General features: G+C 42.3%; 1 protein-coding gene across 3 annotated transcripts in view; it reads left to right on the forward strand.

Annotated features, from left to right (window-relative positions):
• Positions 1-10,245: 10,245 nt before the first annotated feature.
• The window catches only part of DNAJC3 (DnaJ heat shock protein family (Hsp40) member C3), a 61,474-nt gene continuing 46,577 nt past the window's right edge, over positions 10,246-25,142 (forward strand). Inside the window, exon 1 of one of the 3 annotated variants that reach the window (XM_069601917.1) lies at positions 10,246-10,916. In XM_069601917.1, the coding sequence (XP_069458018.1) occupies positions 10,835-10,916 (82 nt within the window). In that variant the 5' untranslated portion in view covers positions 10,246-10,834. Of the gene's footprint in view, positions 11,372-25,142 lie in introns of all 3 variants that reach the window. The other 2 variants (XM_069601919.1, XM_069601918.1) reach the window with 2 other exon arrangements.

Raw genomic sequence — 25,142 nt, forward strand, 5'->3', positions numbered from 1 at the left:
ACCCAAGATGGCAGATCATAGTGAAGAGTTCTGACAAAATGTGGTCCACTGGAGGAGGGAATGACAAACCACTCCAATCATGTATAGGTGTGAAAGTTGGACCATAAAGAAGGCTGAGTACTGAAGAATTAATGCTTTGGAATTGTAGTGCTAGAGAAGATTCTGCAAGGAGATCAGACCAGTCAATCCTAAAGAAAATCAACCTGAATATTTGTTGGAAGAACTGATGCTGAAGCTGAAGCTCCAATACTTTGGCCATCTGATAGGAAGAGCTGACTCATTGGAAAAGACCCTGATGCTGGGAAAGATGGAAGGTAAAAGGAGAAGGATGAGGATGAGATGGTTACATAGCATCACCAACTCAATGGATATCAATTTGAGCAAACTCTGGGAGTGAGTGGAGAACAGCGGAGACAGGTGTACAGAGCATGGGGTTGCAAAGAGTCCGACATGATTTAGCAACTGAATAGCAGTAGATGTAGCTGGCCACTCCAGCTTTCTTTTTAATGTGTTTTTTTCATAGTTGTGCTGAGATCTAAAAGTATTCTTTTAAATTGTGGTAAAAAATTTACCATCTTAACCATTTTTAAAGTGTACAGTTCAGCAGTGTTAAGTATATTCACATTGTTGTGCGACAGACCTCGAAAACTTTTTCATAGTGTGAAACTGAAACTCATAGAAGCTCACAGAGCCCACTGAACAAGTCCCCACTTCTTTCTACCCCCATCCCTCTGACAACAGTTCTGCCTTCCGTTTCTATAGGTTTCACTATTTCAGGTGCCTATTCCAGCTTTCTTTTGATTGGTGTCTGCATGATTAATGTTTTTCCGTTCCTTTAAAACTTTTTTTAAAGTGATGATTCACGTAAGAGAGAATTCATTCATTGAAAGTCTGGACTCTGTGGTTTCTAATATATTCACAGATACGTATACCCATCACCATTACCTAAATGTAGAGCATTTCATCATCCCAAGAAGAAACTCTATGCCCGTTAGTATTTTTCCATATTACCGCTAATCTTTCTGCCTTTATGGAGCTACCTATCTTGGGCATTTCACACACAATTTGTGACATTTTGTAAGCAGCTTCTTTCACTTAGCATAATCGTTTTCAAGGTTCATCCATGTTGTAGCATGCATCTGTACTTCATTCCCTTTTTATAGCCAAAAACATTTTATGATTTTTAGCACAGTTTGCCCATTCTCTTATTGATGGACATCTGGACTGTTTCCACGTTTTGACTATTATGAACATATAATAGCTAGGAAGGTTTGGATACAAGGTTTTGTGTGAACATGTTTCCAGTTCTGTAAACTATATACCTAGGAGTAGAATTGCTGGGTCACATGGTAACTCTGTTTAACATTTTGATGTTTAACTGTTTTCTAAAGTTCCTGCACCATTTTAAATTCCCTATAGCAATCTGTGAGTGCTCCCATTTCTCCATACACTCACCAGCTTTTGCTAATGTTCATCTTGATTATAACCATCCTAGTGAGTATGAAGTTGTCATTGATTTGCATTTCCTTAGTGGCTAACGAGGGAGATGTTTAGATAGCATCACCAACCCAATGGACATGAATTTGAGCAAATTCCAGGAGGTAGTGAAGGACAGGGAAGCCCAGCGTGATGCATCCATGGGGTTGCAGAGTCAGACATGACTTAGTGACTGAACAATAACAGCTAACTATGTGGAACATCTTTTCATGTATGTCTTGGCCATTTTTTCCCCATTTTTCTTCATTAGAATTTTTTTCTTTTTCTTTTGTCTTGGCCATTTTTATATCTTGTTTGGAAAAGATGTCTATCCAATTCCTTTGCCCATTTAAAAAATTGAGCTGTCTTTTTATTTTTGAGTTCTAAGATAGTACTTTATATTTTCTGGGTAAGGAAGGTCCCTTACCAAATATGATTTGCAATTTATTTCTTCAATTTTATGCATTGTCTTCATTTTCTTGATGGTGTCTTTTTTTAAGATAAATTTTATTTATTAATTTATTTTTGGCTGTGCTGGGTCTTCATTGCTTTGCTTGGGCTTTCTCTAGTTGTGGCAGGTGGGGGCTACTCTCTCGCTGTGTGGTGTGGGCTTCTCATGTTGGTTCAGTTCAGTTCAGTTGCTCAGTCGTGTCCGACTCTTTGTGACCCCATGGACTGCAGCACACCAGACCCCCTGTCAGTCACCAACTCCCAGAGATTACTCAAACTCATGTCCATTGAGTTGGTGATGCCATCCAACCATCTCATCTTCTGTCGTCCCCTTCTCCTCCCACCTTCAAATTTTCCCAGCATCAGGGTATTTTCAAACGAATCAGTTCTTTGTATCAGGTGGCCGAAGTATTGGAGTTTCAGCTACAGCATCAGTCCTTCCAATGAATATTCAGGACTGATTTCCTCTAGGATGGACTGGTTGGATCTCCTAGCTGTTCAAGGGACTCTCAAGAGTCTTCTCCAACACCACAGTTCAAAAGCATCAATTCTTTGGCACTCAGCTTTCTTTATAGTCCAACTCTCACATCCATACATGACTACTGGAAAAATTGTAGCTTTGACTAGATGGGCATTTGTTGGCAAAGTAATGTCTCTGCTTTTTAAAATGCTGTCTAGGTTGGCCATAGCTTTTCTTCCAAGGAGCAAGTGTCTTTTAATTTCATGGCTGCAGTCACTATCTGCAGTGATTTTGGACCTCCCCCCAAAATAAAGTCTGTCACTGTTTCCACTGTTTCCCCATCTATTTGCCATGAAGTGATGGGACCAAATGCCATGATCTTAGTTTTCTGAATGTTGAGCTTTAAGCCAATTTTTTCACTCTTCTCTTTCACTTTCATCAAGAGGCTCTTTAATTCTTCACTTTGTGCTGTAAGTGTGGTATCATCCACATATCTGAGGTTATTAATATTTCTCCCAGCAATCTTGATTCCAGCCTGTGCTTCATCCAGTCCGGAAATTTGCATGATGTATTCTGCATATAAGTTAAATAAGCTGGGTGACAATATATAGCCTTGACATACTCCTTTCCTGATTTGGAATCATTCTGCTGGTCCATGTCCAGTTCTAACTGTTATTTCTTGACCTGCATACAGATTTCTCAGGAGGCAGGTCAGATGGTCTGGTATTCCCATCTCTTGAAGAATGTTCCACAGTTTGTTGTGATCCACACAGTCAAAGGATTTGGCATAGTCAATAAAGCAGATGTTTTTATTGAACGATCTTGCTTTTTCGATGATCCCACGGATGTTGGCAATTTGATCTCTGGTTCCTCTACCTTTTATAAATCCAGCTTGAACATCTGGAAGTTCACGGTTCATTGTAGTGTTGAAGCCTAACTTGGAGAATTTTGAGCATTACTTTGCTAGCATGTAAGATGAGTGCAATGGTGCAGTAGTTAAGCATTCTTTGGCATTGGAATGAAAACTGACCTTTTCCAGTCCTGTGGCCACTGCTGAGTTTTCCAAATTTGCTGGCATTTTGAGTGCAGCACTTTCACAGCATCATCTTTTAGGATTTGAAATAGCTCAACTGGAATTCCATCACGTCCTCTAGCTTTGTTCGTAGTGATGCTTTCTAAGGCCCACTTGACTTCCCATTCCAGGATGTCTGGCTCTAGGTGAGTGATCACACCATCGTGGTTATCTGAGTCATGAAGATCTTTTTTGTACAGTTCTTCTGTGCACTGTGCCACCTCTTCTTATCTTCTGCTTCTGTTAGGTCCATATTATTTCTGTCCTTTATTGTACCCATCTTAGCATGAAATGTTCCCTTGGTATCTCTAATTTTCTTGAGGAGATCGGTAGTCTTTTCCATTCTATTGTTTTCCTTTATTTCTTTGCATTGATCACTGAGGAAGGCTTTCTTCTTGCTCCTTGCTATTCTTTGGAACTTTGCATTCAAATGAGTAGATCTTTCCTTTTCTCCTTTGCCTTTTGCTTCTCTTGTTTTCACTAGAAGCCCTCCTCCGACAACCATTTTGCTGTTTTGCATTTCTTTTTCTTGGGCATGGTCTTGATCACTGCCTCTACTATAGTGTCACGAACCTCTGTCCATAGTTCTCCAGGCACTGTATCAGATCTAATGCCTTGAATAGCTTCTCTTATTGCAGAGCACAGTCTCTAGAGCTCAAGCCCAGTGGTTGTGGCGCATGGGCTTAGTTGTCCCGGGGCATGTGGAGTCTTCCTGGACTGGGGATTGAACCCATGCCCTCTGCATCAGCATGTAGATTCTTAACCACTAGAACACCAGTGGTGTCTTTTGAAGTACAAAATTTCTAAATTTTTGTGAAATTCATTTTATCCAATTTTTCTTCTGTGCTTGTGCTTTTGGTTTTGTACCTAAGGTTTTATTCAGTTTAGGATTATGAAGATTTGTTCCCGTTTTCTTGCAAGGGTTTTACAGTTTTGGATTTTACATTCAGGTCTATGATCCTATTTGAGTTATTTTTCATTTATGGTCTAAGGAAAGGGTCCAATTTCACTCTTTTGAATATATTGAATAGATATCCAGTTGTCCCAGCATCATTTGTTGCAGTAACTACATTTTCTCCATTTAATTATCTTGGCATCCTTGCTGAAATTAGTTGATCAGTGTGAAATTTTACCTTTCCTGTAGACAGCTTATAGTTGATTCATGTTATTTATTTTTGAATTATCCATTTGACACTCTTTTAATTACTATATTTATAACATTTACATTTAATGCAATTATGTATATTTTTGGATTTAGATGTAAGGATTTGGAAAATAAGCATTAAGCCCTTATGATTTATGTTATAGAAGTTTTATAAGTCTTTTTCAAGATATTGGTTATTATAACTTTATTTAGTTAACTTAGAAACGTACAAGGTTTAAGTTTTTAAGTGTTTATTATATATGAAATATCATGTATTAAAACTGGAGAAGATATAGAACTGCTTTTTTGTTGAGGTATAATTGACATATAGCATTGTATTAGTTTAGGTGTTTAACATAATGTTTTGAAATATACATGTTGTAAAATGATTATCACAGTAAGTTTAGTTAACTTTAATCACCACACATTTACAATTTTTTCCTTATGATGAGAATTTTTAAGAGTTACTCTCTTAACAACTTTCAAATATACCATACAGTATTGTTAAACATAGTCACCCTGCTATACATTACAGTCACAGGAATATTTTATCTTGTAACTGGAAATTTCTACCTTTTGACCACCTTCACTATTTCACAGTCCTTCCCCACCCACATCTCTGGCAACCATCAGTCTGTTCTTTTATCTATGAATTCAATTTTTTTATTTCCACATATAAGTGAGATCATTCAGTATTTGTCTTTTTCTGTTTGACTTATTTCACTCAGCATAATGCCCTCAAGCTCCATTCACGTTGCCTCAAATGGCAGGACTTCCTTCTTTTATGGATGAATACTAGTTCATTGCATATATATGTATCCAAACACACGATATTCATCCATTCACCTGCTGATGGACAGTTAGATTGTTTCCACGTCTTGGCTATTGTAAATAACGCTGCAGTGAACATGCTGGTGGACAAAGAGCTGTCTTTAAGTCAATATTAACTCATCCCAGTTGTTGAAAGATCCACCTATTTATCAGAAATAGTATGTGAACCTTTAAAAATACAATTTTAAACCTTTTATTGCAGAACCAAATAGTAAAGAATCCCTGTCATGCTTCAAAATTTTTATCTTACAGTTATTGTAACACAGGCTATCATTTATATGCACTTGTTCATATTTTAAAAACAAAGTACAGTTAATGAACTTTTTCTTATAGACATTTTATCTGGACTATAATATTCTTAGAGTGTATATGTAACAGAGTTTAAATCAAGTAATTAACGATTTGCCAAGTGAAGGGAAAAGAGGGAAAACAGGAAAAAAACAAGAGAGGAGCAGGTTTTAGACAACATAGAAACTGTGTCCCTAAAGTGCTAATTCTCTTTCTTCTGCAAGGAAAATGAAGTTTAGATGCAAAAAAACTTATTGGATACAATCACTCATTACTGTTGATACTGTAGTCCTTCGCATTTAAGTACACTTTATTTCTGAAAAAATTTTAGAATAAAGCTGCAAGGATGCTACAGAGAGGTCCTAAACACTCATTTATTTCCCCCTATTGCTAACATCTTACATATAATCATGGTGCATTTGTCAAAATTAAGGAAGTAAATAATGGTCCATCACTATTAACTACACTGGAAACTTTATGTGGATTTCGGCAGTTTTCCCAGTAATACCCACCTTCTATTTCTGGATCTGGTTTAAGATAGCACCTTTTAGTCATCATGTCTCCTTAGTGTCCTCTTGTCTATTTAGTTTTGAGGAGTACTGATCAGGTATTTTAAAGACAGTCCCTTGATTTTCTATTAGGTGATTTTTTTTTTTCATATTTATACTAGATTATAGAATGGAAGGAATATCACAGAGGTGAAGTACCCTGCCCATGACTTTGAATCAGGAGTATACAGAATATCTATGGCCTCACGTTAGTAATATTTACTTTGACCACCTGGCCAAGTTAGTGTTTGCGAATCTCCACCCTAGTCTTTAAAAGTTAGTCAGTAAGTCCACATTCAAGGGAAAGGGGAGTTCAGGTCTACCGCCTGAAGTGGGGCGGGGGGGGGGAGGGAGTATCACATTAAGCTGAATAGTTCCCCCTCTAAAGATATCTACATTTTGAATCCCCAACAACCTTGTATTTTATGGCAAAAGGGATTGTGCACATGTGAGTAAATTGAGGCTGTTGTGGGCAGAGAATATCCTGGATTATCCGGAGGGATTCTAAATAATTAATTACAAAGATCCTTATAAGATGAAGGAGGAAGGTCAATAAAGACAGAAAATGATGTGATGAAGGAGACAGGTTGATGTGGCCAGAAGCCTGCTAACAACATAAAGGAAGGTGGTCAAACAGACAGAGGACTGGCTTTAAAGCCAGATTTCTACATGAGAACACCGAAGTCGGATCAGTCTTCAAATTGCTGCAAAGAAGTAGTAAACTTAGAGAGGTAATGTTTTACCATCAGGTTGGCAAAAACTATAGAAATCAGTTATATTTGGTGATGGTATGTGGGGATAGTTGTTAGGAATACAAATTACCCTGACTTTTAGGGAAAATAGTCTAACAGTATATCTTAAACATCAAATGTGCAGTCTTTGACAAAGTAAGCCCATGTTTAAAAATCCCTTTGATAGAAATGAAAGCTCAAGTTCATAAAGATAAATGTAGAAGGATGTATACTACATCATTCAATATGTGAATTACAATGCTGCCTATTTTATTTTTGAAGTGAAGTTGCTCAGTCATGTCCAACTCTTTGCGACCCCATGGACTGTAGCCTACCAGGCTCCTCTGTCCATGGGATTTTCCAGGCAATAGTACTGGAGTGGATTTCCATTTTTGGTTCAAAAAGATGTTATAAGTATCATACTTGCTTTTGAACCATTTATTTCTCCCCATGGCTAACCCATCAGCAAATCTTATCTTCTTTACCTCCAGAAACTGTGTTCTAGATCTGTCCATTCCTCTTTGCCAGTATTAAACTATTGGTCAGTAAACACAAATCAATATATTTTTATATATTACAATTATATAATATTGGTGGTTTTGCATATACCACAATTTAAATATTCTACTATTATTTTAAATCTTTTAATATCATAGTGAATAGATGCTATTAATTACTGTAGGGTATTTAATTTTTAAAAGTACTGCATAAATGTTGATAAATGCAAACAATATTTATAATTTTCTCTACAATCACTGGATTACTTTGATTTTATTGGCAGGGGTGATTAGGTGAAAACCATGCCCAGATGAGCACTGGAGAAAACATTTCTAAGCATTTTATACATAAAGATAATTTTAGCCCTGGACACTAATTGCAATCTAAAATAATGTTTCCTTTCTTTGTTATAAAATTCTCTCTTCCACGGGATACTTTGTAAACCTTAGTTTTAAGATTTCAGGCTTCACTGATAAGCAAGTTGATCAGTGAATTTTTAAAATCACTCAACACTGAAGGCCCTTGTTATTTATTATCTATGGAGAAGGAAATGGCAACCCACTCCAGTATTCTTGCCTGGAAAATCCCATGGATGGAGGAGCCTAGTAGGCTACGGTCCATGGGATTGCAAAGAGTTGGACACGACTGAGTGACTTCACTTCAGCACAATGTCTATCTTCTCCTTAATCATTTTTAATTTTCATTCTTAGAACTTCTTTAGCACTGTTCTTCCTTACGATCAAAATCACAGGCAGGCAGCATTCTGGTGATAAGTCATGGTATAGCATTATTTGTTTGGGCTCCCCACGGTGGCTCAGTGGTAAAGAATTTAGCTGCTATGCAGGAAACTTGGGTTCAGTCCCTGAGTTGGGAAGATCCCCTGGTGAATGAAATGGCAACCCGCTCCAGTATTCTTGCTTGGAAAATTCCATGGACAGAGGAGCCTGGGGGCTACAGTTCATGGGATGGCAAAGATTCAGACATGACTGAGCGACTAAACAATAACAAATTATTTGCTCACAAAATTCTGTCCTCATTATGTTCAACATTTTGTTAGCTGCCTTGGCCACAGTACTTTATCCAGATGATGTCTTCACTAACTACTTGTGGACACTAAAATCATCTGCTCTTTTTTCACTAACACTGCCTTGTGATGGTCAATAAGGAAAAGTGAAGTGAAGGCGTTAATTGTTCAGTTATGCCCGATTCTCTGCAACTCCATGGACTGTAGCCTGCCAGGCTCCTCTGTCCACGGAATTCTCCAGGCAAGAATACTGGAGTGGGTAGCCATTCTCTTCTCTAGATCTTCCTAACCCAGAGATTGAACCCAGGTCCTCTGCATTGCAGGCAGATTCTTTACTATTTGAGCCACCAGGAAAGCCCTATAGGGGAAAGGACAAAACAAAACAAAACAAAAATTCCAAAGAGGAGTCTCATGATCTCACTCTTGTTAGAAGTATGAATAACACTTGTTTGCATGTGTGTGTGCTAAGTCCCTCCAGTTGTGTCTGACTCTTTGGATCTTAGCCTGCCAGGTTTTTCTGTCCAAGGGATTCTCCAAACAAGAATACTGGAGTGGGTTGCTATGCCTGCCTGCAGGCGAGCTTCCCGACCTAGGGATCAAACCAGCATCTCTTACATCTCCTGCACTGGCAGGCTGGTTCTTTAACACTAGCCCCACCTGGGAAGCCCACATAATACTTTATAATTTAGAAAAATTTGTACCCCCTTCATGAAATCTCAGAGCAAACTGTTGAGGCTATCAGTGTCATACCCACTTTACAGAGGAAGATAGCTTTAGCTAAGAGGTGTGGTGTGCAGCAAAATTTCGTGGATTTGAATCCTCCCCTGTTCACATTATATTGTATTACTTTCCACCACAACTACTAAGGAACTGTGTTTTTGGCTTGTTTTTCCTTTCTGCAAACCATTTCCTTTGCATTAGTTCCCTCTGGAATAAAAGCTTAGAAAGCTTTTTAGCCTTCTGAGTGTATTTTTTAGGAAATCACGAATTCCCTATGCTATTTATCATTCATGAGTTCTAAAGTGTACAGTACCACCAAGGAAGCAAGCGTAATCTGGAAAAGTAACAACTTTACACTTGACAACGCTTAACACAGAAAGGCATTACTGTCTCACCCAATGGGAAGCATCGCTGGTGTATAGCGTGCATTGTGTTGGGGATGCCAGAGGAAGTGGATGTGAACAAGATTAACGCTCAGACTGCAGCACTTGAACTTTATCTTGTTCACGTCTCTCAAGTTTCATCTCACGAGAACAAGATACAAAATCCAGTCCTAACAGCTCTTCCCCACGGCCCCCAACCCGCCCCCCGACCCCCCCCCCCCCCCCCCCCCCGCCGCTTATAGTTGACATCGGCTGTACTCTCAACAGCCCTTTGCCCTCTTAGCTGCTCTGCTTCCTAGGTTTCTTTTGCACAAAATCTTCCAGAATTGCTCTTTTCTGGACACGCTGGTCCCCTGGACGGTCGGGGGCTGGGTCCCAAGCTTCCATGCCATTCTCACTTAACCTGCCTTAGGACCCTAACGTACTTGACTGTGTCTGAAAAGCTCCCTGAAATATTCCTGGCTCCATCGGTTAACCCTACTTTACTGCGCTCCAGGTTCTCCTGATCGTTTCTCGAGCTCTCCTCAGGGTTCAGTCCGTATTGGTTCAGAGACGCTCAGCCAGAGGGCAGCAGGCTCTGCGACTCATCCTGTTCCGCAATCCAGCCCCGAAGACTTCCTGGTACCAGGTCTGGCTTCTCATCCCGGACGCGTCGGCTTCCCTTCTCTCTCTCCAAACAACACACCGGAAAACCTCGGATTGCTGACAGCCTTCTCCTAGCCAAGCCGGCGCGCTGGGGGCCGACCCAAAAAGAATTGGGCGGCCTGCGCATGCGGACTCGGCGGCCGCCACACAAGCCTCGCCGGGCCGCCTCCCCTCGGCCCGGCCGCGGCAGTTTAGAGCTCCTGACAGCTCCGCCACCGGCGGACGCAGCCTCGTCTCGTGCTTCCACGTTACCCTATCAGAGACGGGGCGGGGCGGCGGCCCCCGCGGCCTATCAGCGCGAACCACGATCCCGGCGAGCCCAGTAGGAGCGCAGCCAGGAAGGAGGCGATTGGGCTGCGGCGGCTCTGGGGGAGTGGCATAGCCAGGGCCCCGCCCGCCGCCGCCGCCGCCGCCGCTGCCTCCTCCCTCCCCTGGGCGCCAGCCGCCTTAGGCCCGAGCGGGAGCGGACGGCGGGCGGGCGGCCGCAGCTGCAGCCTGAGCGCCGCGGCCGGGGGCTGGTGGGCCCCGCAGCTTTGCTCCTCCTCTGTGCCCGCGCTTTCGGACATGGTGGCCCCCGGCTCTGTGACCAGCCGGCTGGGCTCGGTGTTCCCCTTCCTGTTGGTCCTGGTGGACCTGCAGTACGAAGGTGAGTCGTGTCCCGCCCCGGCCCGGAGGAGGCGCGCTCCGGGTGGGGTGGAGGGGCGGCCAGGCCTCCCGGCGCTTCCCCGCCGAGCGTCTCGGGGCGGCCGGGGCGGGAGCCGGGGACTCCGCGGCCGGCCTGGGCCCGAGCCCGCCCCAGGGCGGGGGCCGGCTCCCGGTTCCGGGTTTGTCTGGGGGAGAGGTGCGGGCGGCGGCGGGCCGCGGGACCGCGGGTATGGACTGAGGAGCCGGGCCGGTGGGCTCGGCGGGAAGCGGGGCGGCGACTTCTGGGGAGTCTTAGGGCGCGGAGACCCGGGCGGCCTCGCTTGGGACTCTCGATCCGCGCCGGGGGCTCCGGGTCGGCGGTGCTGGGAGGAGGCTGTAAAGGTGGCCCGAAGGGAGGCTGCTTTGGCTTTGGAGTTCCAGGAGGTGGAGGGGACAGTGTCGTGTTGGATGTTAGAAGTGAGTAACCGTCACCCCACTCTGTTCTGGGTTGTGTCTCGAAGTTGTTAGCTTGGTGCGTTAAGGAGCCGCTGCTGAAATTCAAGCTCCCGGCGGGCAAGGCACTAAAAGTTTGTGGCTTTACAGTTTCCAGTCTGGTGTCACTCAACCTTTCCTTTTACGAGTTCCCTGAGGTGGGGGTGGGGTGGTAGGGAATCCACTTTTAAGAAGATACGAACGCTAATTTTCACTGCAGTCCTACAGTTTGGCATGTTGGCTGCTCTTAACAGAACAGGAAACTGAGAGTTGTCCCGTCTTAGTTGTCAGCGGACAGGAGTAAGAATGAAAGCCGCGACTGCCCATTGATCTGATGCTCCAAGCGTGCTTACCCTGCGGAATATTCGAGTATAGTGAAGTTATCTCGTGCACTCCACTGTTTCCAGCCCCGTGTACAGGCTAGTAGTCACAGAGGTCAAATTAAACAGTTTAATATTGGACTATTAGAGGGAGTGAGGAGCTGAACGCAGGAATTGTTTCTGGTAAAATCCCCTCCAGATTTTCAGCTTACAAAAAGAGTAATACTCTCCGATTTTTAGGTCTTATTCATAGCAGCGTTTTTTTTTTGGTGGGAGGGGGAGCGGTGTTCTGGAGGACCGTATTTTTTTTTAAATCAGAAAGCAGAATATGTGGCATGGCAACATTGGGAAAAAGAATTTGACAGTGAGGCTGCCCCAGAAAAATATATGGAATTGGAACTGGAATGCCTGGACCATGACCTTTAATATAGGTCATGTATTCCACTTCTTTTACGTATTTTAATGTTAAATATCTCCTACCCTATGAAGTGTAGTACTAATGTCGAATTAGCATTAATTAATTTTGGCCACTTAAGAGAAAGTTGAGCTTCCTCGGTGGCTCAGATGGTAAAGAATCCGCCTGTAGCGCGGGAGACCTGGGTTTGATCCCTGGGTCAGGAAGATACCCTTGAGAAGGGAATGGCAACCCACTCCAGTGTCCTGGGCTGGAGAATTCCATGGACAGGGAAGCCTGGTGGGCTACAGTCCTTGCGATTGCAAAGAGTTGGACACCAATGATGGACTGATACTTCACTTAGAAGAGAAAGTTGCCTATGTTCTGCTTAATGTGAGTTATTATTTTAAGTTACACAGGTATACACTTGTGTAAGATTTGCCTTTTCCACTGGCTTATAGGCTGTCTTTTTAGAATCACTGTTCTGTATATGATTCTGTAGGACTTTAACACTTCATATCTATCTTGTAGTATTTTCCAGAAGGAAAACCTCACCCGAGAGCTATTCACCCAACGTGGAACGCGTGGTGACATTTCACAAAGGGGTGCCAAAGTGCTGTCTTCTTTAGGGTATTGTCTGTGTGAAGTAGCCAGGACTTGGTCCAGGTGGTAGAGAAGAAAGGAAAAAGTTCGTAAACTTATTGACGGTGACTGGCACCCTCCTGGGCACCTTTCTGTAAGCTGTCTCCTGTTCATGGAGGTACAAGATGTTGTTTCTACTCTCCAGATGAGGAAACTGAGGCTCTAAGAATTTAGCTTGGAAAAGGTCACATAGCTGTTAACTCTAAGAGACATAAGTTGAACTTACATTATTTGACTTTAAAGTTCATCTTGCTTGTGGACTGGAGACAGAAGTTAAGTGGCTGAGGGTATCCTGTGGGCCCAAGCACTTGTAAGTAGTGGCAGCTGAGAAAATTCAGCCTTTCTATTTGTTTGTTTGCCACCAGCAGTAATGAACAGGAAGAGAATTTCCTGACATCTTTAATACAGTGGTTCTCCAGCTTGAGTGTGTGGTCACCTGGATTCCTTTTTAAACAAAGGGCTGAGCCTCACTCCCAAAGTCCTTGATTCAGTAAGTCTAGGTGGGACCTGAAATTTTGCATATCTAAAAAGGAATCACTGGTATAATGAGTTATGCAGTGGAGTTAAATTAGGTATCTGTTGTGTAAATCAGATATCTATTTTATTTGATGGAGATATAAAGATAGGAAAGAACCTCTGACAGCAAGCTGTCAGCTCCAGTTTTCCCAAGTTGTGTGTCTGAGTTTTTTAACTTAAGTCTTTCTGGAGGCATTTAGGACTACTTGATTCCACTGTTGAGCCCAAGGCTTGGAGACAGAAGGAACAGAACAGGTATGAGAAGAGTGAATATGAAACAAAGAGTTGTATTGCAGAGTGTCCCCAATAATTAGCTTAGGGGCCTAGTTTTGTCTGACTTAAAAATACTTATTTTTTCCCCTAGGCTTTTCTATTAATTGTAATTCAGAGAATTGAAGTATTTAATAGGCTCATGAATTGAAAGGTTGAATCTTTTAGCACCCCTTTTCAAAAAGGCCTTTGAAAAAAGGAAGTCTGAAGCACTAGTTTAGGAATAGAATTTTTGGAGCAGAAGGAAAACTTTTGTATTATCTACTTTAGTATTCTTATGTTACAGATAAGGAGCTATTTTAATTCTCTGCTAATGGTGTGTTCTATTTGGTGATTTAAGTGGGAACATAACCTGGGAACCAGACCTTCTTTTATCTCTTTCTTCCTTAACATTCTTTCTGTACGCAGTTTATCTTTATTTCACTGAACTGACCTGACAAAACCATATTCTTTGGACACTGGGAAAAGAATGGTTACAAAAGGTGGTGATACTTTTTATGTGAACTGTGCTCGCTAGGATTTTCTTGACATTATTTAAATATGAAGATTATAAGCAAAGGACTTTCAGTAATTTATATACCCCCTACCCCTTACCTGTGGTTTCTCTTTTCTTGGTTTCGGTTACTTGTGGTAAACTGTGGTGTGAAAATATTAAATGGGAAATTCCAGAGATAAACAATTCATAAGTTTTAAATTGCAAACCTTTCTGAATAGCATGATGAAATCTCACGCGGTCTTGCTCTGGGCATGAATCATCTCTTTGTCCCCTGTATCCAGCCTGTCACTTAGTAGCCATCTGGATTATCAGCACTACTGCAGGGCTTGTGTTCAGGTAACCCTTCTTGTACTTAATAATGGCCCTAAAGTGCAAACCTAGAGATGCTGACAATTTGGGAGTTTGGATGTGCCAAGAGAAGCTGTAAACTGCTGCCTTTAAGTGAAAAAAGTCTGTGTCTTAGTTAGGAAAGAAAAAACAAAACAAAACTGTATGCTAAGTTGCTAAGATCTGTGGTAAGAATCAATCTCCTATCTGTGAAATTGTGAAAAAGGAAAAAGTTAATTTGTGCTAGTTTGGCCATTGCACCTCAGACGACAGAGGTTGTGGTCACAGTCTGTGATAAGTGCTTAGGTAAGATGGAAAAGGCATTCCGTTTGTACAATAAGATGTTTTGAGAAGAGGGCACAACATTCACATCTTTTATTATAGTATATTGCTATAATTGTTCTATTTTACTATTGTTGATCTCTGTGTCTAATTTATAAATCAACCTTATCATAATGATAAGTGTGTATGAATAGGAAAATATAATGTGTACATAGTGTGTGTGTGAAAGTCACTCAGTCATGTCCGACTCGTTGCAACCACATGGACTGTAGAGTCCATGGAATTCTCTAGGCCAGGATGCTGGAGTGGGTAGCCTTTCCCTTCTCCAGGGGATCTTCCCAGTCCAGGGCTGGAACTCAGGTCTCCCGCATTGTGGGCAGATTCTTTACCAGCTGAGCCACAAGGGAAGCTGAAGAATACTGGAGCGGGTAGCGTATCCCTTCTCCAGCGGCTCTTCCCGACTCAGTAATCAAACCGGGGTCTCCTGCATTGCAGGTGGATTCTTTACCAATTGAGCTATCAGGGATGCCCTAAATGTATATATAGGGTTCAGTACTATCTGTGGTTTTGATAACCACGGGGATTTTGGGATGTATTCCCTGAGAATAAGGGGGAACTCCTGTAAACTAAGTATTCTAGCAGACTCTCAGAGAGCTTCTAGAAAATTATTTTAAGTTCATCTAATGATATAGGCTATTATTTAGCAGTAGTGTCCAGGTCCCAATTCGCTTGACTAGTTAGCACTTACTGAACAAGTGCCCAGAAATGGAGTAGTTTAGTTTCTGTGGGATGGGGGGAGTTGTGCTGAAATGGGATGGCCAATAGTCAGTAGGCTTTACTTTCCCATATGAAGTTAATGAATTGTGGTTAAGTTTAATTTCTGTTGCCATAGTGTTCCTTTGATTATTGTCCAGTTATTAATCTTTCTTTGTATGGAAATATCATGGGAACGCAGTCACTTGCTCTTAAGAACAAAAACATCATGTCAGCCATAAATGGATTTTTCAAGATCTTTGGGATGCTGCTTTTTAAATTTTTGAAGATAAGTTTTAAAAATCTGATGAGTTTGTGTTATTCAGAGTTCTAGAATACAAAGACTGATTTAATCAGTTAGCAGAGGCTTCACCATAGTGTTCTTTATAGGTGAGATACATGCAGTATAGAACTCTTGGCTTTTGTCTTTGCATTTATAGACAACTTGGGGATATAACACATGTTTTGTGAAGCATCTGTGTTCTCTTGCTACTTGCTCAATGTGGATTTCATGATCCATCTTGTAGTCAGTCCATTGGAAGCACCCTTTAATTTTCTTGTCCGTGTAATCTTTGGTTTTATTCACGTGCCAAAATTTGAACTGATTTAAATTCAACCTGGCCAGCTGGTTTGTTGAACCTCAGAGCTGATCATGGATGGAGAGAAATGAAGATAACCTTGCTGGCAGGTCTCATTTCAAGCCTATAGTCTCTATTTCCAATGCATACTCAGTACTGCTAACATTCCTCCCTACAATTCCTACAGTTCCCTAGTGTTCTTGAAAGTCCGTGTCTCACACTTTTTCTTCTTTCTTTAAATCTCCAGCTGAAATCCTCCTTTCTTTTCTTCCTCTTTCTTTATTTTGGCTGCACGAGGTCTTAGTTGTGGCATGCCGGATCTAGTTCCCTGACCAGGGATGGAACCCAGATCCCCTGCGTTGGAAACTCAGAGTCTTAGCCACTGGACCACCAGGAAAGTCCCTCTTCCTCATTCTTTGTGATCCAGGGGTCCCCAGCCTCCGGATCTCATGCCTGTTGATCTGAAGTGAAGCTGATGTGATGATAATAGAGATAAAGTACACAGTAAATGTGGTGAGCTTGAATCATCCTGAAACTATCTCCCCTCCTCAACCCTATCCGTGGAAAAATTGTCTTCTAGGAAACCTGTCCCTGGCACTCTAAAGGTTGGGGACTGCGGTTTTAGACTTTTTTGTCTTTATTGAGAAAATGAAAGCCATCACAGGGCAGTTTCTTTTTCTTTCTACCTCGGAATTTAGTAGCCTACCTGTATTTATACCCATTCTGCTACTTTTCTTAACATTAATGATTGAAAAAAAAAATCCCTCCTCTTGGCAAAATCCAATTTTATACTTATGCCCTGGATCCCATTTCCTGTCACCATCTGAAAATACTGCTTCTACAGCTACAGTTTTTCTCCTGTATCATCGCTTCCTTCCTCTGCTGGGTCACTGACATCAGCGCTCCAGCGTGCTGTAGTGTCCGTCTTAAACTGGGCTTCGATGTGAAGTGTCGCGTTAGCTACTGAACAGTATCATTGTTTCTCTTGAGAGCGGAACTTCAGAGTCGTTGGTGGTCTCTCTCGCTATATGCTTATCTTCTATTCTCTTCTCAACACAGTAGAGCCTGCAAAGCCTTATGTATCGGACTCCTCCTATTTACTTAGATCTTTTTTATCTTAATCGTCTCTTTCACTGCGCTCCTGCCACATCAACTTGACTTCCAAATGCCCAGCTCATTTCTGATGTAGGTGTCTTTATTCTTGTTGTTCCTATACTCTGAAGGTTTCAGAGAACAGCTTTCCAAATGAGCGTTCGTTATTTCAGCCCTGACATACTATTTAAGAAGCATGCTCTAGGTCGGTTAATAACCTCCCTTTGCCTTATTGTGTTTTCTTCATAAAACTTAATGTTGTCCTCAATTACTTGATTTGTATTTCTTGTCTGTCTGCCTCTCTAGAATATAAGCTTTATGGAAGGTGCTCTTATCTCTGTACCTAAACTATGTTGACATGGAGTAGATTTGCAATAAATGTTTTCAAAATGGATTAGTGAGGTTGACTGTTCTAACTTTTTTTTTATATGAACCCTTCTAAACTGATTTTCCAAGTTGAAATTCATTGAAAAAGGAAACCCATCACAACATGTATGCTTTCACATTTAACTGAAGCGAAGACTAAAGTCCATTGGAATTGAGCAAACGTGGTTACAACAGATCTTATTTTCCTAGTTTACCCAGGAAAATTTTGGTGTAGACGTAGTTCATATGTACTTGCTACCTAATTCAGCCTTGTCTTCCTTTAAGTCTGTGTGTGTGTGTGCGCGCGTGCGCGCGCACATGCTCAGTTGTAAGTCAGGCTGTGTGTGTGTGCGCATGTGCTCAGTTGTGTCCGCCTCTTTGCAGCAACATGGACTGTAGCAGAATACTGGAGCAGGTTGTCATTTCCTCCTCCAGGGGATCTTCCCTCCTCCGGGGAATCTTCCCGCCCCAGGGATCAAATGCGTGTCTCTGCTGTCTCCAGTATTGGCAGGTGGATTCTTTACCACTAGTGCCACCTGGGAGCTTTTGGCTTTGAATACTAAAACAGTTGTTAGGTTAGGGTGATTGGAAAGAGATGCTTGCAAGGTCTAGGGGTTCCAGCTCAGTGTATTTTTATTAAAACTGTTTTGTCATTGGTCCTTACTCGACTGTGAAATTGTGAAGATAATGAACTTCCTGCTCTTTGGAGAGAGTCAGATTCCACTGTTCTCTGTGTTTCTGTCTTGAGGCTTCTTTCTCTGCCCCGGCTTGCTCTGATCTTGGGTTTAGATAGGACCTTTTACAGACAGTGCTTTTCCCCCCCGCCGCATTATGTTCTTTTTCCCTGCCTGTGTTCGGTTTTAGAATGATCCTAAAGTTCTCTGTCTCCCTGACACTCTTCCGTGCTCCAGCCTGAACAGCCCCCCGGGCTAGCTTCCCTTCTGCCACCTGGCCTTGGCTTGAGCCTTAGCGTCTCTGACCTTTGGTTCTTGACTTTTTCAGTCTGGTTGTTCCAGTCTTGGTTGTGACTCTCAGCGCATCATACTTTTTAAGCCCTCAACTTTGTTTCTTAAAATTGTTTTTGCTCTGTAAAAATATGACAGACTCTAATACTGTTATAACTTCAGTAAAAGACGTAGCTGCTTCACCTTTTCCCCCTCCATGCTGTATATTTGGCTGACTATTGTCTGTGGAGAAACTGGTTTGTTTAATGCTGCTCAGGAGACAGCAGGATGTTTGGTTGTCTTATCTCAGAAGTAGGAGGCCTCTCTCATTGTCACTGTCTCCCAGGATGTGGCAAAGGAATAAAAATTATCCATGGCTTAAAATGCACAGTTGAGATACTGCAGAAGCAGCCACATTTACAATTTTTAAAGAAACATATTAGTGTCTGTATGAATCTTTGGTGGGTTTGATTTTTATAATTGTTATTGTGTACCTTAGATTCTGTTATATTGATGAACTGTAATACATTTAAGAAAGAAGGAATTTAGTTACATTCATTCAGTAAATATTGAGTACCTACTTTGTGCAAGGTACTGAACTCAGTGGTATATAAAGAAGAAAAGACAGTTCCTCCTCTCGGGCTTGCTTTTGGTCTGTTTGGGACTTGGCAGGCCAGCTGTGCAGGTCAGCTTATTGAGGCTAGGGGATTGCAGAGTGAAGTCCTGTGCTTGTGAGTGGAGGGATGCACAGTGTAGGAGGAACTGTCCCCACCTTCTCACTGAATTAGTTAGGGAAAGTTTCACAGGGGAACTGGCGTTTGAGGGCAGAATCCTGATGGAGGAGGGAACTTTGCCAGGGGGGCAGGTGAGGAAGGCATTTCTGTGGAACAGCAAGTTGAAAGGGATGCATCGTGAGAACTGGTGTGTTCAGGGAGGTTCTGCCTGTTCCCTGTGCTGTGTGTGTGTGTGTGTGAGTTGCTCAGTCGTGTCCAACTCTTTGCGACCCCATGGACTGTAGCCCACCAGGTTCCTCTGTCCATGGAATTCTCCAGGCAAGAATACTGGAGTGGGTTGCCATTCCCTACTGCAGGGCATCTTCCCGACCCAGGGATCGAACCTAGGTCTCCCACATTGCAGGCAGAGTCTTTAGTGCTTGAAAGTGAGGGCTGATAAGGCTGGACCCAGATGAAGGACCTGATCATGCAGGGTCCTGTTTGCCTTTAGATCTGAAGGGACTTGGACTGAATCTCGCCAGTGCTGTGCAAACACTGCAGAATTGTTATTAGGAATGCATTTTGGGAGGATTTCTCTAGCCATAGCAGGGGGCTGGACCTGGAGGAAGGTGGGGAAATACCCCAGTTAGGAGGCATGTCCTCTCTTTTGGGGGGGAAAAGGGCTGTGCAGCCACCACTTAACACTGTGGCAAGTTCAGTTATGGAAAAGTGACCGAGGTGCACTGGGGGAATAATAATTAATTCTCCCTGGAAGACTGAAATTTTTATAGAGGAAGTGGTATTTACTTATCACATTGTTAGATGGAAGTGATGTTAGATAAGATAGTAACATAATAAGGGTCTGAGTTTTAGGTAAAAGGCACAAGAAATGCTGGGTACCGCTTTCAATCATAGAAGGCAAGAGAAGCTTAGTTTGGAGAGGAACTTGACCTTTTTGGAGGGACACCTCATTGCTTTATTTGAAGGACTAGTGCAAATGAAAGAGCCCAGGTGGATGTTTTGGTCCAACTTACAGAAAAGGTCACGGTAACCCCAACATGCATGCACAGCCTCAGTGACCGAGAAAGTGGCCCTGTGGCTGTGGGAAGCCAGGCTGGGGCTCAGCTCTCAGGGTCGCTGTCCCCCGGGGTGTGCTTGTCAGAGAGATCCTCTGCTGTGCCAGATTCACGGGGCCCCATCTTGTGCACGCTGGTGTTGTGGTCACCCAGGTCTTTGGATTTCATCTGCTCATTCAGGTAATGAGTCTCAGGGAAGTAGCCCAAGCAGGTATTGTTTAGTCGGTAACCAGCTTGTGCTGTTCCCTCAGGTGCTTTTCAGAAGTAACACGTGTTCTGTTGTGTTCCGCTGGCCGAGTCCTCCTGGTTTAGCTTCTTGATACCCTGAAGAATTTGCGATTCAGCCTCCTTGTTGGTTTGTCGCTTCATCAGTGTCTCAGCGTATTCTCTGTCCTCGTGAGACTGCTGAAGGGGATATTGGGCATATCCTTTGCAGCCACACCGTCAGGATCAAAGCGGCAAGGCATGGCCAGGGAGATGCAGGAGGCGAGGAACGCCAGGTGGATCTGCCAGTTGATGGCGGCCCCGGAGTCCTGGTGGTCGCTTGGGCACACCTGTGAGGGGCACTCAGTCGTCGCGGCAGGTGGCCGAGGCACCCTCCAGGGTGCCATGGGGAGGGATGGCAGTGCTGGTTTGGCCCAGCCTCTGGCAAGCACTGTTGAAGTGGGAAACTGCAGTGGCTCTCTGTAGAACGTGTGGCCCGAGGCATCTGGAATAAATAGTTGAAAGAACTTTGCACGTGTACTCTTGGCTCCCACTAAACCTCAGGGTCTACCTCTGAGATTGGAACAGATTGTGGTTAAAATGTTCCGTTAAATGATGGGTTGGGTGAGTGAAGCATGCAAAGCTGAGCAACTGTGGAGAGAGAGCTTAGCCTGGTTTATATGGCAGAAAGGTTTCTGAGTTGTGCTGCAAATAAAGCTAGGCTTTGAAATTGAGTCATGTTCTGACAGTTACCATGAGTCTGCAGGTAGCTTGGGTGACTTCTCTGAGCCTTAGATTCCTCAGTTATCAAAGTATGAAAGATGTTTACTTTCTAGGTTTGTTGTGAAAACTAAGTGAAATAGATATTCTGAAAATATTCAGCATTTTAAAAAAAATTTCTTAATTTCCTTCTGTGTTACATCTTTCCTCTTAGACATTTTCATGACTGGATAAGGAAAGTACTGTGACTAATAGTTTTACTCCTATCCAAATTTCTTACTTCCTCCAGCAATCTGAAATCCTCTACTGAGTACATTGATCTGATTGTCCCTTTGAGAAAATTAAATGGGAGATGTTTGAAATCTTCTTGATAATTGAAAGGCTGCTTCCTTTACGTGTTGCGAGCACATAGATAAATCCATCAGCTTGCCTTTGAAATTAATTTTACCAGCTGTAACAGACTGGATGGTTAGAGAGTTCAGCCCCAGCATTTTCACCATTCTTACTCGATCCCTAGTTCAGTCTCTTTTTAGTGTCATTTTTACATGTTTTCTGTACACACATTTGTACATGTGATGTACAGTCTTTTAAACTTTATACTGGGAACTGTAAATGTTTATGTGGAGGTAGAGTTTATATTAGAATTTACCTTTAAAAATCGAAATAAACTGCCTTTAATTGTTTTAATTTCCCTACCCCATCCCTTAAAAAGGTTTAAGTAAGTGAAAGTTGCTCAGTTGTGTCCGACTCTTTGCGAACCCATGGACTCTAGTCAGTAGAATTCTCCAGGCCAGAATACTGGAGTGGCTAGCCTTTCCCTTCTCCAGGGGATCTTCTCAACCCAGGGATTGAACCCAGGTACCCCGCATTGCAGGCAGATGCTTTACCAGCTGAGCAACAAGGGAAGCCCAAGAATGCTGGAGTGGGTAGCCTATCGCTTCTCCAGGGGGTCTTCCCGACCCAGGAATCGAAAACCGAGGCCTCCTGCATTGCAGGTGGATTATCTACCAGCTGAGCTATCAGGGAAGCCCAAAAAAGATTTAAAGTAAAACCTTACTGTGTGAAATTTTCTACATTTACCGAGGTGGGGCATGATATTATGAACCTCCCTGTACTCCTCTCCCCGTGTTAACAATTAACAACCCCTGACCAATCTTATTTCATCTGTACCTGTGGATTATTTCAGAACATTTTACATGACATCATGTCGTTTATAAATATTTTAGTGTTTATGAAAGATAAGGACTGCTTTCAGTTTTAGAATCTATATCATCTAAAAATATTCCCTGCAGTATTTGATTATAATGCTATACCTTTGAACTACAGTCTAACAGAAACATTTGAGACAGGGTTATTTTGCTCTTCTTTCTTGACTTAACTGGCTGCTTAGTTATAAAATATGTCTTTAGTGTTAACAAATATTCTCTAAAAGTTTCGGTTTCAAGTGATAATCAGTACATCTTTAACAAAGCACATTGCTCAGTTTGTTTTCTTTTATTGTATAAGCACATGAATACATTCTTACCAGAGAAAAAAACTAAACCATTCAGAAATATATACTATATCCTCTTTTTTAAAGCATCAGTGAAATCTGAACACGTTTACTCTAATACAACTTGCTGTCCGTGGTTCACACCACCACAGTTCTTTCCATTCCTGCCCACCTTTAATCTGTTTTCCACATGGCCAGCCAAAGTGATCTTTTTAAAATGTAAATCAGATCGTCAGTTCCTTGCTGAAACCCATCCAATGATGTCCCTTTGCTCTTGGAGTAAAATCCAGATTTCTTACCATAGCCTGCGAGGCTAAGGGGGACCCATCCTGCCAGCCGGGAGCCTCTTCTTGATGCCTTAAAGTTGAGCTTGGTCCTGCCCAAGCCCTCTGCACTTGTTTTGCACTGCTTGCCTGATCTTATTTTGGCATGCTGGAGGCTTTCTGTCGTTTAGGACTGCTCTCCTGCCTTTTATGTTTTAACTCAGGGAGGAGTTATTTGACTCCTAAGCACTATATTAAGCACCGCTTCCTTTCCTCTGGCAGGAATGAGTTGCTTGTCTGTCTTTATTCCACGGCCTCCCCACTGTTGGAGCGGTCTGCGTGGACACCGGGCTGTGTTTTAATGTATGTTGCGTCCTGTGGGTCTGTAAGGATGTCAGTTATCTTCATTTTTGGAATGTTTTTCCTATTAGCTCCACCAATTTTGGATCCTTAATTCTCTTGTTTGGTATTGGTTTCATAAGGATAGGTTTTTAATGCTCATCTTTGTTTTTCAGAATTGCTTGTTGCCTGTCTTTGAATTCTGATTGTGAGAGAAGGCTGACTGCCTGTCTGGAGGCTGAGAAGTCTCCAGGACCCCTTCCTTCCTTTCCCTGGTTTCAGCTCTCGCAGCCGCCTCCACGGCATACCTCTCCTGAGAAGGTGTTTGGATATGATTTTGCCCACCAGTCTCATCCTGTCCGCTTTATGTTTTGAGAATTTTTCCAAAATTTCTTTTTTTTAGATGGCCCTCTTCTTCTTAATAAAGAATTTTGTTTTTCAGTGAGGTTATGCATGTATCTCCTTAAATAAATCTTGTCATTTCTAGACTTTGAGCCTGTTGGGAGGTAGGCTCATGTGTTTAGTAGGTGACTGCTTTTTTCTATTTCCTATGGACTACTTTCTTCAAAAAAAATTTTTTTTTAATGTAAGAGGTAATTTCTATCAGTGAGTCAATTCTTCATTGAAAGGATTTAAGTTAAATTTTGTTCTTGGAAAATCTTAAAAATACAGAAAATAGTATCATGTACCACTGTGTCCTGTCAGTTCAGTTCAGTTGCTCAGTCACGTCTGACTCTCTGTGACCCCATGGACTGCAGCATGCCAGGCTTCCCTGTCCATCACCAACTCCTGGAGATTACTCAAACTCATGTCCATCGAGTTGGTGATGCCATCCAACCATCACATCCTCTGTTGTCCCCTTCTCCTCCCGCCTTCAATCTTTCCCAGCATCAGGGTCTTTTCCAGTGAGTCAACTCTTTGCATCAGGTGGCCAAAGTAGTGGAGTTTAGCTTCAGCATCAGTCCTTCCAATGAATATTCAGGACTGATCTCCTTTAGGATGTACTGGTTGGATCTCCTTGCAGTCCAAGGGATTCTCAAGAGTCTTCTCCAACACCACAGTTCAGAAGCATCAGTTCTTCAGCGCTCAGCTTTCTTTGTAGTCCACCTCTCACATCCATACATGACTACTGGAAAAACCATAGCTTTGACTAGACTGACCTTTGTCGGCAAAGTAATGTCTCTGCTTTTTAATATGCGGTCTAGGCTGGTCATAGCTTTTCTTCTAAGGAGCAAGCGTCTTTTCATTTCATGGCTGTGTCCTGTCACCCTACTTCAAAAATCACCAGCACCTGGTGGATGTATTTTGTCTATGCTTTCATCCTCCTCCCCAAGGTTATTTTGAAGGCAGTCCGGTGGAAACTCCAACATGATGCTGGAAAATAGCCTCTCTCGAATCAGTGATTGCCCTGTAGGCTAGGGAGTTCTCCTAAAGCTAAAGCCTGTAGGATTCTCCTCGTTGCTTTCTTATTCATTTTTGTTAAGGCTGCAATTTTATACACAGTGTTCAGTAACGTCTGTTAAGTAAAACGTTAATTTCCATAATCTTCATTATGAAAAGCAGGTTGTATTTTTGGATATGATATGGAATTAGGTGAAACTACAATTGACTCTCACATTCTGAATATAATCAGTTTCTAAATCTATATGGCATACTGACTTTATCTGAAGATACAGGTTAGGAGCCTGTGTCTTCATTTTAAATGGGAAAAATAATAATGCTTTCCTAGTTCACTGAAAACCCCCAACTAATTTCTCCAGATTATATCCACATACTCTTAAATAGGTTAGACGTTTTTACATTATTGCCCCCAAACAAATAGGACTTTGTAGGACCCCGAGTTTTGTTTTTTCTTTTAATTTATTGTATTGAAGTATACTTGATTTACAATATTGTATTAGTTTCTGCTCTACAGCCCAGCGAGCCAGTTATACATACATATATTTGTATAAATACACATTCTTTTTCA

The sequence above is a fragment of the Ovis canadensis genome, chromosome 10, assembly GCF_042477335.2.
Source record: "Ovis canadensis isolate MfBH-ARS-UI-01 breed Bighorn chromosome 10, ARS-UI_OviCan_v2, whole genome shotgun sequence".
NCBI classification, from domain to species: domain Eukaryota; kingdom Metazoa; phylum Chordata; class Mammalia; order Artiodactyla; family Bovidae; genus Ovis; species Ovis canadensis.